General features: G+C 38.2%; 1 protein-coding gene across 15 annotated transcripts in view; it reads right to left on the bottom strand.

Annotated features, from left to right (window-relative positions):
* SGIP1 (SH3GL interacting endocytic adaptor 1) overlaps nt 1-12,793 on the bottom strand; it is a 211,138-nt gene that overhangs the window by 107,603 nt on the left and 90,742 nt on the right. For all 15 annotated transcript variants that reach the window (XR_013959841.1, XM_080654272.1, XM_080654267.1 and 12 more), the window contains exon 2: nt 2,067-2,130. Coding sequence is in view for 14 of the 15 variants with exons in the window: in XM_080654272.1 (XP_080510398.1) it covers nt 2,067-2,130 (64 nt within the window). In the remaining variant the exon portion in view is untranslated. The remainder of the gene's footprint in view (nt 1-2,066; nt 2,131-12,793) is intronic.

The following is a 12,793-nucleotide window of genomic DNA, read 5'->3' as shown; positions in this document are numbered from 1 at the left end:
ACTGCAGGCAGGATTAAAAATTCAATAAACCTGGGAGCTTTTTTCATAGCAACATAAATTTATATTAAGTGAATTATATTAAACAAATGATATTATACATAACCAAATGGCCCTTGGCAGAAAAAAGGTTCCCTACCCCCTAATATAGAAAAGACTAGAGTAAAGGTAATTTCCATGAAATAATTATTTACCAAAAGAAAAAGCACTAAGAAAATGTAAGAACAGGTGACTTAATATTTGCTATCTATATTAAAAAATAGCTTTTATTTCCCCCTAATCCTTTATATCTCTGGCTTAAAAACCTGCAAGGCTTCCTTGCCTACAGAAGGAAGCACAGGCGCCACAGCCTGGCACTTCCTTTCTGGTCCTGATGTCCTTTCCAGACTTGCCTCCAATGATCATTCTTACCTGTAGCTGACAGGTAGGCCAACTGCCTTATCTGTCTTGTCCTGAATATCAGTTGACTTTTCCACCTCGCTGTTTTGGGTGCTGTTCCTTTAGCATGAAATGCCTGTCTTCAACTTGAAGGTCAAACTCAAAGTTCCTCCCTCCCTGAAGCTTCAGTGATCATCTGTCCAAATGTGAGCTTTTCTACTCTCAAATTCCCATGAATTCAATTTTTATTTGCTCATAAGGAACTTACCACGTATTAATTTGTATTAGTAATAATGAGTAATGTTGCTGCCATTTACTGAGCATTTTACTAAGTACTAGATCCCAAACTAGTCATTTCAAATGTTATTTCATTTTGTTATGTGAAAGCTATTTCAGTTTGTGTGCTAGATTTTTTATCCCATCTATAATAATAAAAGGGTAATATGCTAATTAGACCGGACATCCTTCCGGGCGTCATTCTGACGTCCTTGCAGACGAAGCCGGGGCTGAAGGGAAGCAGCCCAGGTCCCGGGTGCCTGCCAGTGGCTGGAGTAGGGAAGCCCGGGACCCAGGTGCTGGAGGGAAGCCGGTGCCAGCAGCCGGGAGAAGGAAGGCCTACTCTTACATGAATTTTCATGCATCGGGCCTCTAGTGAATTACAAAATCTTGGAGGACAAGCACACAGGCAATGCTCAGCAGCCTGTGATAAAATGTATGCACGATAAAAGTATAAAGGAAGAAAAGCTAAAGGTGATAAATAAATGTAACCTTCTCCATTTTAACCTGTGCCCAAATAACTATTGATTTTCACATTTTCTAACTTTCTTTCATGGATTCCAGCCAAATGATGGGTTTAATGGGCTCATTATTCTGATTTAAGCGCACCACACAAGGTCTTCAGTTTTACATGGCCACAACCAGCTGCAGGGGAGTAATGGTACAGTCCTTACATTGGTCTTGGCTGGAATACTGAGTTCCCCGCCTTCTTACTTTCCATGCGTAAGTTATCTGCCTGGCTCTAAGAGACACCTGAGATTTTGTGTCCGAGCTAAATGCTCTGCAGGACTATTTAAGATGGTCAAATAAATGGAATAGAATTGTTACATCATTGGACATTTTCAAGATGGGTTTATTAGAGTCTGTGGGCAATTGATTACCTTGGATGTGATCATTTAAACATGTAAAAGTATCCACAGGGTTGTTTCTGGCACTGGCTTCTTATTTACAGCCAAATAGCCTACCCTGTGAGTCCTGTTGGTTGATTTACAGTTTTGCTTGTACAAAATCTTGGCATCAAGTAAAAGCTTTGGAATGTTATCGGAACAAATTTCTGTTTCTGGCTAGGCCTAATCTACTTAAACAGGTGTTTTTGCTTCTTCATTTCATTCAGGGCAAACCTAGAGGTGGTAATAAATACTCTTAGTCCCCACAGAAGTAACAGTAACACTTACTGCCTCCCAGATTTCTGGGAAGCATGGTTATCAAGTTGTAAAATAATAACATGTGATGAAAAATTGAACATATGATCTAAAGTCTTTATCTTTGTAGCGTAAACCTAAGAACCATTTATGCCTAACTGTAACAATTCAACAAGAAACAGAATAGTGCACAATATCCAAGAAAACTCTATGTCCTCTAAGCGACAATGACAACAGCATCTCTTTGAGAAGGCAAACTTTTAAAGGACTTACGTAGAATCAGTGTCCTTTTCTTTCTTCCGTATTCCAAAGGCCTTCCTTGTACGTTTTTTCAATCCTGTGGGAAAACAACAAAGGGTCAAAGCAATCTATTTTTTATTTGAATGTTCCTGGCAACATTCATATAAACATATTTTTAAAGTTGCAACATATCTCTTAAATTTGAATGTTCAAAAAGCAGGGAAAGTTTCATCAATTGGGTGTATATATATAAGTGTGTATGTGCATATAATTCACTATTTCATATATATATATTTAAAATACATTTTTATTGATTTTAGAGAGGAAGGGAGAGGGAGAGAGAGATAGAAACGTCAATGATGAGAAAGAATCATTGATCGGCTGCCTCCTGCACACCGCACACTGGGGATCGAGCCCACAATCCAGGCATGTGCCCTGACAGGGAATCGGTCTGTGACCTCCTGGTTCATAGGTCGACGCTCAACCACTGAGCTATGCCAGCAGGACCAGTATTGTATTTTCCAACAGATGTCTTGCAAAGATTCAGCATTGTAAGTTCTTAGTACCATAAGAAACACAAGAATGTAAAAGAATGAAAAGGAGATCAGGGCATGGTATTGCAAGCTTTTCTTAGAATATTGTTATTCATACTCAAATTGGCCCTACCAAGAAACCAAGTTACAGATTTAGAAGAATAGCAATTTCCAGGTTAGACATATTCTTGAGACTTGGATAATTCCAAGACACAGAATATGAAAAAACATACCAGGAGAGCTACACTGGCCTGATACATCTTTGTATCCCATATTCCCATCTCACCTTTTTCTATTTCTTCAATTCTGTGGCTAGACTGGATTGTTAGCCATTCTCTGAATATACCCCAACATCTGTAGTCCAGTATCTGTTTCTTCCTTATGTGGTCCTTACCTCTGGTTAAAATGCCTTTCCTATTTTGTTGATATTTAGAATGTTAATTTATTCTTTACATCCTAGCCAAATGTCACCTCCTCAGCGAGGATGTCTCAGTCCTGGTGGTGTAAGAAACTGACTATCCTGTGCTTCCCCCAAATGTTGCTCTTATATCAACCTGTTTCACGTAATAGTTCCTGTATCTGTTTCCCTGCTAGGCTGTCAGTCTTTCTATGAGAGAGGCCAAGGTCCCTACATTTGTATGTCCCTTATACCAAGTGCAAGTACCAGATAATATTTGTTGACTTAAAATATCTCCCAGGAAGCATCATGCAGGTAGGGTAGAGATAAGCAGACTCCTTTCTGCCATCCTGGACAAAGCCCAGTCTTCGTGTCTCCATTCTTACCCTGTCAAGGCTTTGCTTGAGATTCACATTTCCTGTATGTTCCACAGTTACATGGGTGACTTGTGTTTCTTATGTTAGTGTTATTCAAACATGCTAAATGCCTACATATTCAAAACCTTAGGTATTTTCCCGGTGGTTTGGAAAGTCTTCTTGACAAATTGGAGTGGAAAAGTCACTGACTTCAGAGTTTGTTTGGCACTACCAGGTGGAACAAAGGGAAAATCATGACAGAATCAGTGATTTGATGACACCTTCTTCCAACACATGTGAGTCAGCCCAAATTTCTCACATTATCTGAGTCACTCATTATTTGGCTTTTAGGGTACTACTCAAGTCTAATCTCCAAAGAGCATCTGTTCAGTATAACTTTGCATTTTCATAGTCATTTCATATAAAACATTTAGGCCTTTAAAATGTCAATGTTTGTTTTAAAAAAATATGTGCCACATAAACGTATTCTTCCTTTCTCTTCACAGGAGAAATTTTAGGAAAACAAAGTTAATGACATTTAAAAAGCTAGTCACCTACAATATTTAAGAACACTTTGGCTCCATTCATTTTTAACTTTGTTAAAAACTTTCTTCCTTCTAACCTCTGCCTTACCTCCTTACAGAGACAAAATATCAGTTACAATCATCATTTCCTCCTTTGATTTTCCTTGGGCTTCTGAGTCTCTTAATTGGTTCCTCCATGCTTCTAATTTAGCTTTGGGTTAATAATGAATGTTATATTCATTTATATATATAAACCAATCACTACTGGTTTTTATAGGACCATAAAACAAATGCTATTATTGTATTATGTTTTATTTTCTACAACTTTAACATGATTAAGAAATAGCATGCCCTACCAAATAGATCAGAAAATACATGCAAATTCCAGTAATTCTTGTATTAAATTAGTAACAGAGCAGGCAATAGTAGTTTTCCATAGACTGTCCTGTTTTTGACCACCAATTTGGACAACAGCCAATATGAACTAGGTTATGAATGTCACGAGTTGTCCATTTTTCAGTGAAAAGTACACTGGATCAGGATTCAGAAGACACAGAGTCCATTCCCAGGATCATTTTTAATTGTGGAGTTGAATACAAGTTACATTCCTTTTAGATTTTAATCTCTCAAGCCTGTAACAAATCAGCCAATAATATTAACCGATAAAAGAATTTTCACATGTTCACAAAATGCTATGCAAATTTGTAGCTTTAGTGTCATTGAAAGTCATGTTTCCCATATGTAGGATACAGCTGTACATGGAATGTATATAGGAATGCACCAAAGATGTGACATTCCAGAAAATCAAAACAAATCCAACTGGTGAACTAAAAAATCATTAAAAACTTTTCCCCCCTTAAAAGAAAAGATTTAGGAAGTTTAGGAAAGTATGAAGAAAACTCTGAACAAAGTTATAAAATGTAAAAGTCATTCATATTTTAGCAGCTCTTTGAGGAGATTCAGGAAGAAACAATTGCACCAACTGTTAAAAGTTAGTAGGCCAGAGGGAAGGGGGATGGGCAAAGGCTGGGTGGAGATGAGCAAAGGCGAGGGGGGGGGGGTGGGGGGGAGGGAATAGAGACAGCTGCAATAGTGTAAACAATAAAAAAAAGTGAATGGAGAGGTGTGGGTATGTTTTTTTAGTTTATTTTAAAATTTCAAAGAAATTCTTTGAAAAAATGATGGTCAAAGACCTTACAGGGATAACAAGTGTGCTAATTAGACTGGACAGCCGAACAACCTTCCAGATGTCCTTCCAGACATCCTTCGGGACGACCTTCCGGACATCATTCTGGACGAAGCCAGGGCTGCGAGGCCCGAGGCAGCTGGGGCTGCAAGGGCCGAGCCCCTTGCACAAATTTCGTGCATCGGGCCACTAGCATATGATAATCTGATAAGCTTAACAAAACACTACATCTAATGATTCTTCATTTATGACCCTAGAACTCCATGAACATTTAAAAGTAATTTTCTACAGTGTAGATTTTTTTGGGCTGGGACATGAATTTTTTTGGTCAACTATTCTTTACCAAAATGGGAGGGAAAAATAGTGTTTTTGAGAAATGAAGTGACTTTTCCCTTGCCAATATCAAAACAGAGAGCTCTAAAGGGAAAAGAAATGTTATTGTTCTAATGATTGGGGACTAGAAGGGTTCTCTCCCAAGCTGTGGAGCTGAGGACATCTTCCAGTGTGCATCCAGAACTGCCTTCTTAGATCAGCCACTCAGGAAGTCTGGCCTCTAGATTCTCTCCACATAATTTAGATTCTTTTAGCTTCCTTTGGGATTATGGGAGAAGCTAGTCAAGTCTGGAAACAACAACAACACAATTAAAAATAAACTAATTTTTAAGAGGATAGGAACGCTTATTTCAAAATAGGCAGTCCTGGATATGACATCCTATCTAATAAAAGAGTAATATGCAAATTGACCATCACTCCAACACACAAGATGGCTGCCCCTATGTGGTCAAAGATCCTGCCCCCATGTGGACACAAGATGGCGACCACAAGATGGCCAGCAGGGGAGGGCAGTTGAGAGGGACCAGGCCTGCAAGGGACGGCAGTTGGGGGCGATCAAGCCTGCAGGGGAGGGCAGTTAGGGGTGATGATCAGGCTGGCAGAGGAGGGAATTTGGGGGTGACCAGGCCTGTAGGGAAGAGCAGTTGGGGGGGGACCCAGGCCTGCAGGGGAGAGCAGTTGGAGGGCACCAGGCCTGCAGGGGGACAGTTAGGGGTGACCAGGCCTGCAGGGGAGGGCAGTTAGGGGCAAACAGGCTGGCAGGGGAGCAGTTAGGCATCAATCAGGCTGGCAGGGGAGTGGTTAGGGGGTGATCAGGCTGGCAGGCAGAAGTGGTTAGGGGCAATCAGGAAGGCAGGCAGGCGAGCAGTTGGGAGCCAGCAGTCCTGGATTGTGAGAGGGATGTCCGACTGCCCGTTTAGGCCCAATCCCACCGTGGGATCGGGCCTAAACGGGCAGTTGGACATCCCTTGAGGGGTCCCAGATTGAAGATGGTGCAGGCTGGGCTGAGGGACACACCACCCCATGCACAAATTTCGTGCACCGGGCCTCTAGTTATAAGATAATGAAATAAAGCAACAAATGTAGCAAATGACAACAGAGATGCGACACATGCACAGTACAAAGAAATTTCATTATTGTAACACTGATAGCTGCCATTACTGAGGTCTTGACTATTGGCCAGGAACCAGTTGCTTTTCATATATTGTCCTATTTAATTCTCTTACAAACCCTGTGAAAAAAATAGGTGTTTTCATCTCAAGTGATGGCCCTAACGGTTTGACTAATTAGATTTTATTATCATCATCTCCAGGGAGGAAACTGAAGGCTCCTCTTCTACCACTGCTCCCCCAAATGTTGAAGTTCTTCCAGACTTATTCCTAGCTTCCTCTATACCCTCTCCCTGAGGCAAGTCCATCCACTCACATGGTTTCATTTGCCATCTGTATGTAGATTAATTGTGAATCTGAGGTGAGGCCCAGTACTATCTCATGAGTTTCTGAATATGCAGTACTTTTTCTCATAGTCAGGCTTTTATAAATCGACATTAGATTTCTTCAAATGCCTCAAGGCTCCATTTACTATACATATAATCAAACCTATGAAGGTATGCCCAATCATTTAGTTTAAAATTATTTTCTAAATATAATTCCCCTCGAAAGAAAATTGTTCTCTGTCAACTGATGGGTGAATAAACAAATGTCCAATACCCATACCATGGAATACCATTCAGTCATAAAAAAGCAATGAAGAATTGATACATGTGATGACATGAATGAACCTTGCACACATTATGCTAAGTGAAAGAAGCCAGATATAAAAAAGTCATATGTAGTATGACTTTATTTATATAAAATATCCAAAGTGGGATGTTTCATTAATACAGAAAGCAGATTAGAGGTTGCCAGGGGCAGATGGAGGGGGACCCAGGGAGTGATACAAAGTTCTAGAATGAGATTGTAGTGATGGTTGCACAACATTGAGAATAGACTAAATACCACTGAATTGCACAATTTAAAATGCCAAAATGGGAAATTTTATGTTATCTGTATTTTACCACACACACACACACACACACAGAGAGAGAGAGAGAGAGAGAGAGAGAGAGAGAGAGAGAGAGAGAGAGAGAGAGAGAAACAGAATAGTTTAGGAGGAAAAGATGGAAGGGAGTGGGGAAGAAAAAGAAGAAATACAATCAGGTGACACACCTGGAAGGGAGCAGAATCCAGGCCTTCTTTGTAATCTAAAGATCTGGGATCAAGTCCCAATGTGTCCTTTTGCTGGTTGTCATTTGCAGCACAATGTATAGAGAATCCAAGAGGTACTGTGTTACTTTCTATATAAAATTTATGTCCTCACAGGTTATGAGGTTTGGAGGAACAGCCTCAGTTTCTCTCTCTGTAATTACTAAGAGTAAGAAGTCAGTGCTTGTTCACTGAGTACCTTATATGTGCCAGGCACTATGCTAAGCGTTTTACACATACTAACTCTTTCAACAAGCATGGAAGGTATTACAAACCCCCTATTTTGTGGATTAAGAAACAGACTCAAAGTGATTAAGGTCCTCTTCCAAGGTCACTAAACAAACAAGTGATAAGAGCAAGATTTGGAGGCAAGCTCAGCTACTTCTTACAGGTGTTCATGAGAGTTCTCATTCTCCCCCCAGGGCAATGCCTGGTACACAGTGGGCACACCATCAGTGTTTATTTAACACATTTTTAAAAAGCCATACAAAGTTTGTATTATAATTAAAACAAAAAAATGAATGACTTTTCCTGATGTTTGCAATCTACATTCCATTGATGTTCAGTTGTTTTTTTTTCAATATTCAGTGTGTATACAGAATTATTAAAGAAGGAAAAGGACCCCAACTGCACAGGACGGACCTACCTGAATGCCCAAACACTAGGCCAGGGACCCAGCTCTAGTCTGACAATATCCATTCATTATGATGTTCAATGCATTTCTGTCAGGAAAGATTATGATGCTTTGCATATCAGTTTTTCTTCTAAGTTTTAAATATAGTTATGGTAATTCAACTTAGATTCTTTATCTTACAGAAAGAGGTAAGACCAGTTAAGATGGAGGCCAGTCCCTCCCATGATTTTTAAATAAATTTTAAACTAAATGATTGGGCATACCTTCATAGGTTTGATTTTATGTATAGTAAATGGAGCCTTGAGGCATTTGAAGAAATCTAATGTCCCCACCATATTTTTAGGTGAAGAATGTGCACAATGGCACATTGAAAAGCTCAATTTAGCCCAAAACACATATTATAAATAAAAACGAATAGATGTCAATTTGTTAAGTACTACTTACAATGTTTTAGAAAGTATCTCAGGAACTTCCTTATCTTAGCTCTACACAATCTTATAAGGTGGGAGCTATTATTGTATTGATTATATACCTACCATGGGGCATGAGGAGTAAGTGGTGCCCTGTCACACAGGAAGTAACTGGTAACCACATTTCAAAGTCCCTCTGCCTAACTCCAGAATCCATGCCCTTCATGTCTTTGAAATATCTTTTTGTTAGTCATCACAGTTCATTTGCCCTCTTGTTAGAAAGCAACCAACAAACATACATGAAAAACAGCAATAACAAACCTTGATTTTTTTTTTTAATTGAAAAGGCTATTTTTAGCTCAGCCGTTGTGGCTCAGTGGTTGAAGTGTCCACCCATGAACCAGCAGGTCACAGTTCCATTCCTGGTCAGGGTTCATGCCCTGGTTGTGGGCTTGATCCCCAGTGGAGGGTGTGCAAGAGACAGCCAATCAATGATTCTCTCTCATCATTGATGTTTCTCTCTCTCTCTCTCCCTCTCCCTTCCTCTCTGAAATCAATAAAAATATATTTAAAAAAAAGAAAAAATTTTTAGGAAAATTGGGCTGCAGGTTTCTTAAAAACAAAAACTGAATTTTGCATATTTAAATCATTTTATGCTGCCCAGCAAACATAAGGAAATCCAATAAATGTTTGCTAAAAACATGATTTCTGTAATAAATATAAATTTTTAGTTTGAGTCTTCATCAGTTTGGAGGGTTACTCAAAGGTGAATCACATGTAATAGAATTACTTATTTTCTGTAAGAACCCAAGCCAAACATTTGGCCTCAGTAATAAAAAACAGGCTAATTTAATAGTGCAGGGCATAATGCGCATACTGATAGCAGCTCTAGACTGACAATATCCATTCATTATGATGTTCAATGCATTTCTGTCAGGAACGATTATGATGCTTTGAATATCAGCTCTTCTTCTAAGTTTTAAATATAGGTATGGTAATCCAACTTAGATTCTTTATCTTACAGAAGGAGGTAAGACCAGTTAAGATGGAGGCCAGTCCCTCCCATGATTTTTAAATGTTATTTATGATTTCCAGTGCCTACACTACTGCCTAAGATATGAAAGGTGCTTAATAAAGGTGAGTCCCAGGAAATATGAAAAGTTGAGTTCAGTGTCTAGCTGAACAGTGTAGTCACTCAACAAATGTTTGTTGGTTTCTCTACATATTTGCAATTCTAACCAAAATTGTTTAAAATTGGTGGGTGTGTGCTCCTTGGTCTGAATACTTTACTTCACTTTTATGTGACTCAGGAAATCTCGGGGATTATTGTACTTAGCAAGAACAAGGCCTCTTTACAAGATAGTACTCCAACATTCTGAGCTAAGTCTATTGGGAGAAATGTGCATCTTAGTAATGCATTACATTAGAAGTTCAACATTTGATACATAGAAGTTCATGTTAGTGCACTAAAATGGAGATGGTTAGAAGGCAATTATGACCTCTAAGGCCTAAAAATAATAGTGACTTTAAAAAAATATTTAACCTCTAGTGACATGGAAGAAAATGTTAAAGAAGATGATTCTGGGACAGGTTCAAATCTCATCTTCACCACCTCCTGGGGCAAGTTACTTAACCTCTCAGAATCTCAGTTTTCTCAGTTATGTATCATGAAAGGTTTTGAAATTTTAAACCACACCTAAATAATACCTAGAATATATTACACATCACTTTATACTGATTTCTTTTTGCTTTTCTTGCAGGTTTGATTTATAAAGCAACTAGAAATCAACTATTTTAACTAATTGTGTAAGAGTAACTAAATGCCCGGTTTCAGCACTGATAGCATCTCTATGGCTCTATTCCTTTAGAAATACAACATCAAAATTAAAAAATAATCACATTTTCAAAATCCCAAGCTTTATTGATTACAGCTATAGCAATAACAAAGCCAAACTTGGTCTCCATAAATGTAATTTACTAACTTCTATTCTAAAAGGTAAGTGGAGATTAAAAGGCTCAGTAAGTAATACAAATATCTCCTGGAACAGGAGAAGATGTACAAGTTTATTACCAATTTTAATCAGCTGGTCTTTCCAGCATGATCTGAAAGTAAACCAATATTACTTCTACTTAGGTTAGTGGTATATAGAATTTGGAGCTTCCAGGTCCCACTCTGGTGGGAAGACACATCACCTTACTTGGAGAACAACACTTCAAACACTAGTGAAATTAATTTGATCTGATCCATGAGGACATTGCTATGTAAAGTGGTTTCTCTCTTATTCTTTTTTTCTCTGTCATTTCTCTTCCCACATTGATTGATTCTCTTCTCTCCTTCCATCTCCAGAGCCTCCTCACCCTGACAGTGACATGTAGACAGAAACAAAGCTAATGGTCCTGCTCAGATGGACTCTGGTTTTCAGACATAAACAGAAATATTCAATTGAATCTTAAGTCACCAAATCTCATTTTCAAAACATTCAATTTCAACAAGGAAATAAATCTAAAAAGAAAGCAAACTGGATTATAACACAAGTACTTTTCACATGCCCTTGCCTTTTTATGTATTATCCAGAGAGAAAGGAGCAAGTCCATTTGTAAAATCTCTAAATTGTCACTATGTATACCCTTTAGTGCTGTCAGTTAAATTCTTCAAAGATGAATTAAACGAAAAAGCTGGGACATGGCCTATATAGAATTGTTTTGGTTTAATTCTAACTGACTACATGGAAGTAGAGAAGTGGAGAGAGGAAAAGGAGATTTGTATGGCACTGCTGACCCAACACACCACAGGCTATTAGCCAACTTTATTTAGTAAGAATTCATGAAATCTTTTTCTAAAGTGAAATGGAAATAGTTAAAGTTAAAAATATATAGACATGGAGTTATATTATTTTTAAAATCAGCTTTCAGATAAACATACACAAAATAAAGATCTAAAAGGAAACTAAATACAGAATTTAGCTCTGAGTTCTTTTGAGAGGCCTTAAAGGTCTCTGGGATGCATGTGGGTTGATCCTGTTTGCAAAATTTATAGTAATAATAATGACCATGCATGTATTTATTCACTTGCCCTCTATCCATCTATTGTTCCATCTGTCCACTCATCCATCCACCTACCCATCTATCCTTTGGGTAAAAGTTTCAATAGGCAACTAAGTTCATTGTCATGAAATTATTCTGGGTAGATCATATAAATCAATCAAGTTGCAACGAAAATCTGTTCTTCTTTCGTCTATTCTCATTGGAGATAGAAAATATCAAGTCAACCCTCTTGGAAAAAATCATTGCTAGGCTTGCAGATTTATTAAGCCATCCCCTCAAGCATCTTCTTAGGCTAAATGGTCATATTATTATTATTCCCTTTATTTACAGATCTTATATTTCAAATATTTAAATTTGTGTTTGTTAATCTACTAATGATTCTCTAATTCTAAGTCCTCATGTTTTTCTAGCAAGCTCAAATGGCAACATTTTCCCATCAGTGGTCAGTATTCTCTTCATCAGCCTCCCAGTATTGGGTAGGGATATAATTCTAGCCTTTTGTTCAGTGTGTAGAGTCACAAAAACTCCTGAGTATTTGGGATCACTGTTAGAAGATCTCCTCATCTTCTCATTCAGTGGTTGAAAAAATACGAACCTGTTGAATAGCTATCATGTACCAGGGACTCTTCTGGGCTAGAGATATAGTATCTAATATTACCCTTGAATTATGTGAAATGAGTTATGAAAATCCTAAAATACTTCCCTTCAATTAAGTAGCTGTCACCCACTTTAGCTCTTTCTTATCTACTTATTAATGGGCTATATATGCATAACTGTGTGCTATTTGAGATTATGAGTGACATGAGAACATCAGGGGCCAGTTCTTGAAGGTCAATTAAAGGACTTTAGATTTTAAGTACACCAAGAAGTCACTGAAAATAATGGAACAGAAAAGTAACATTATTTAAATACTTTCCCCGCATCAGCAGGTTTATTACCTAGTACCAGAAAGCTCCAATAGTAATTAATCTGTGTAATGGTTACTATGATGTGCTAAGTAAATAACGTGCCTTTTCTAGATCATCAAAAGATAAATTAATATTGTATACTAGAGGCCCAGTGCACAAATTCATGCATGGGTGGGGTCCCTCGGCCTGAC

The sequence above is a fragment of the Plecotus auritus genome (assembly GCF_963455305.1).
Source record: "Plecotus auritus genome assembly, chromosome: 2".
Classification (NCBI taxonomy): domain Eukaryota; kingdom Metazoa; phylum Chordata; class Mammalia; order Chiroptera; family Vespertilionidae; genus Plecotus; species Plecotus auritus.
This window is presented reverse-complemented; position numbering and strand designations above follow the sequence as displayed.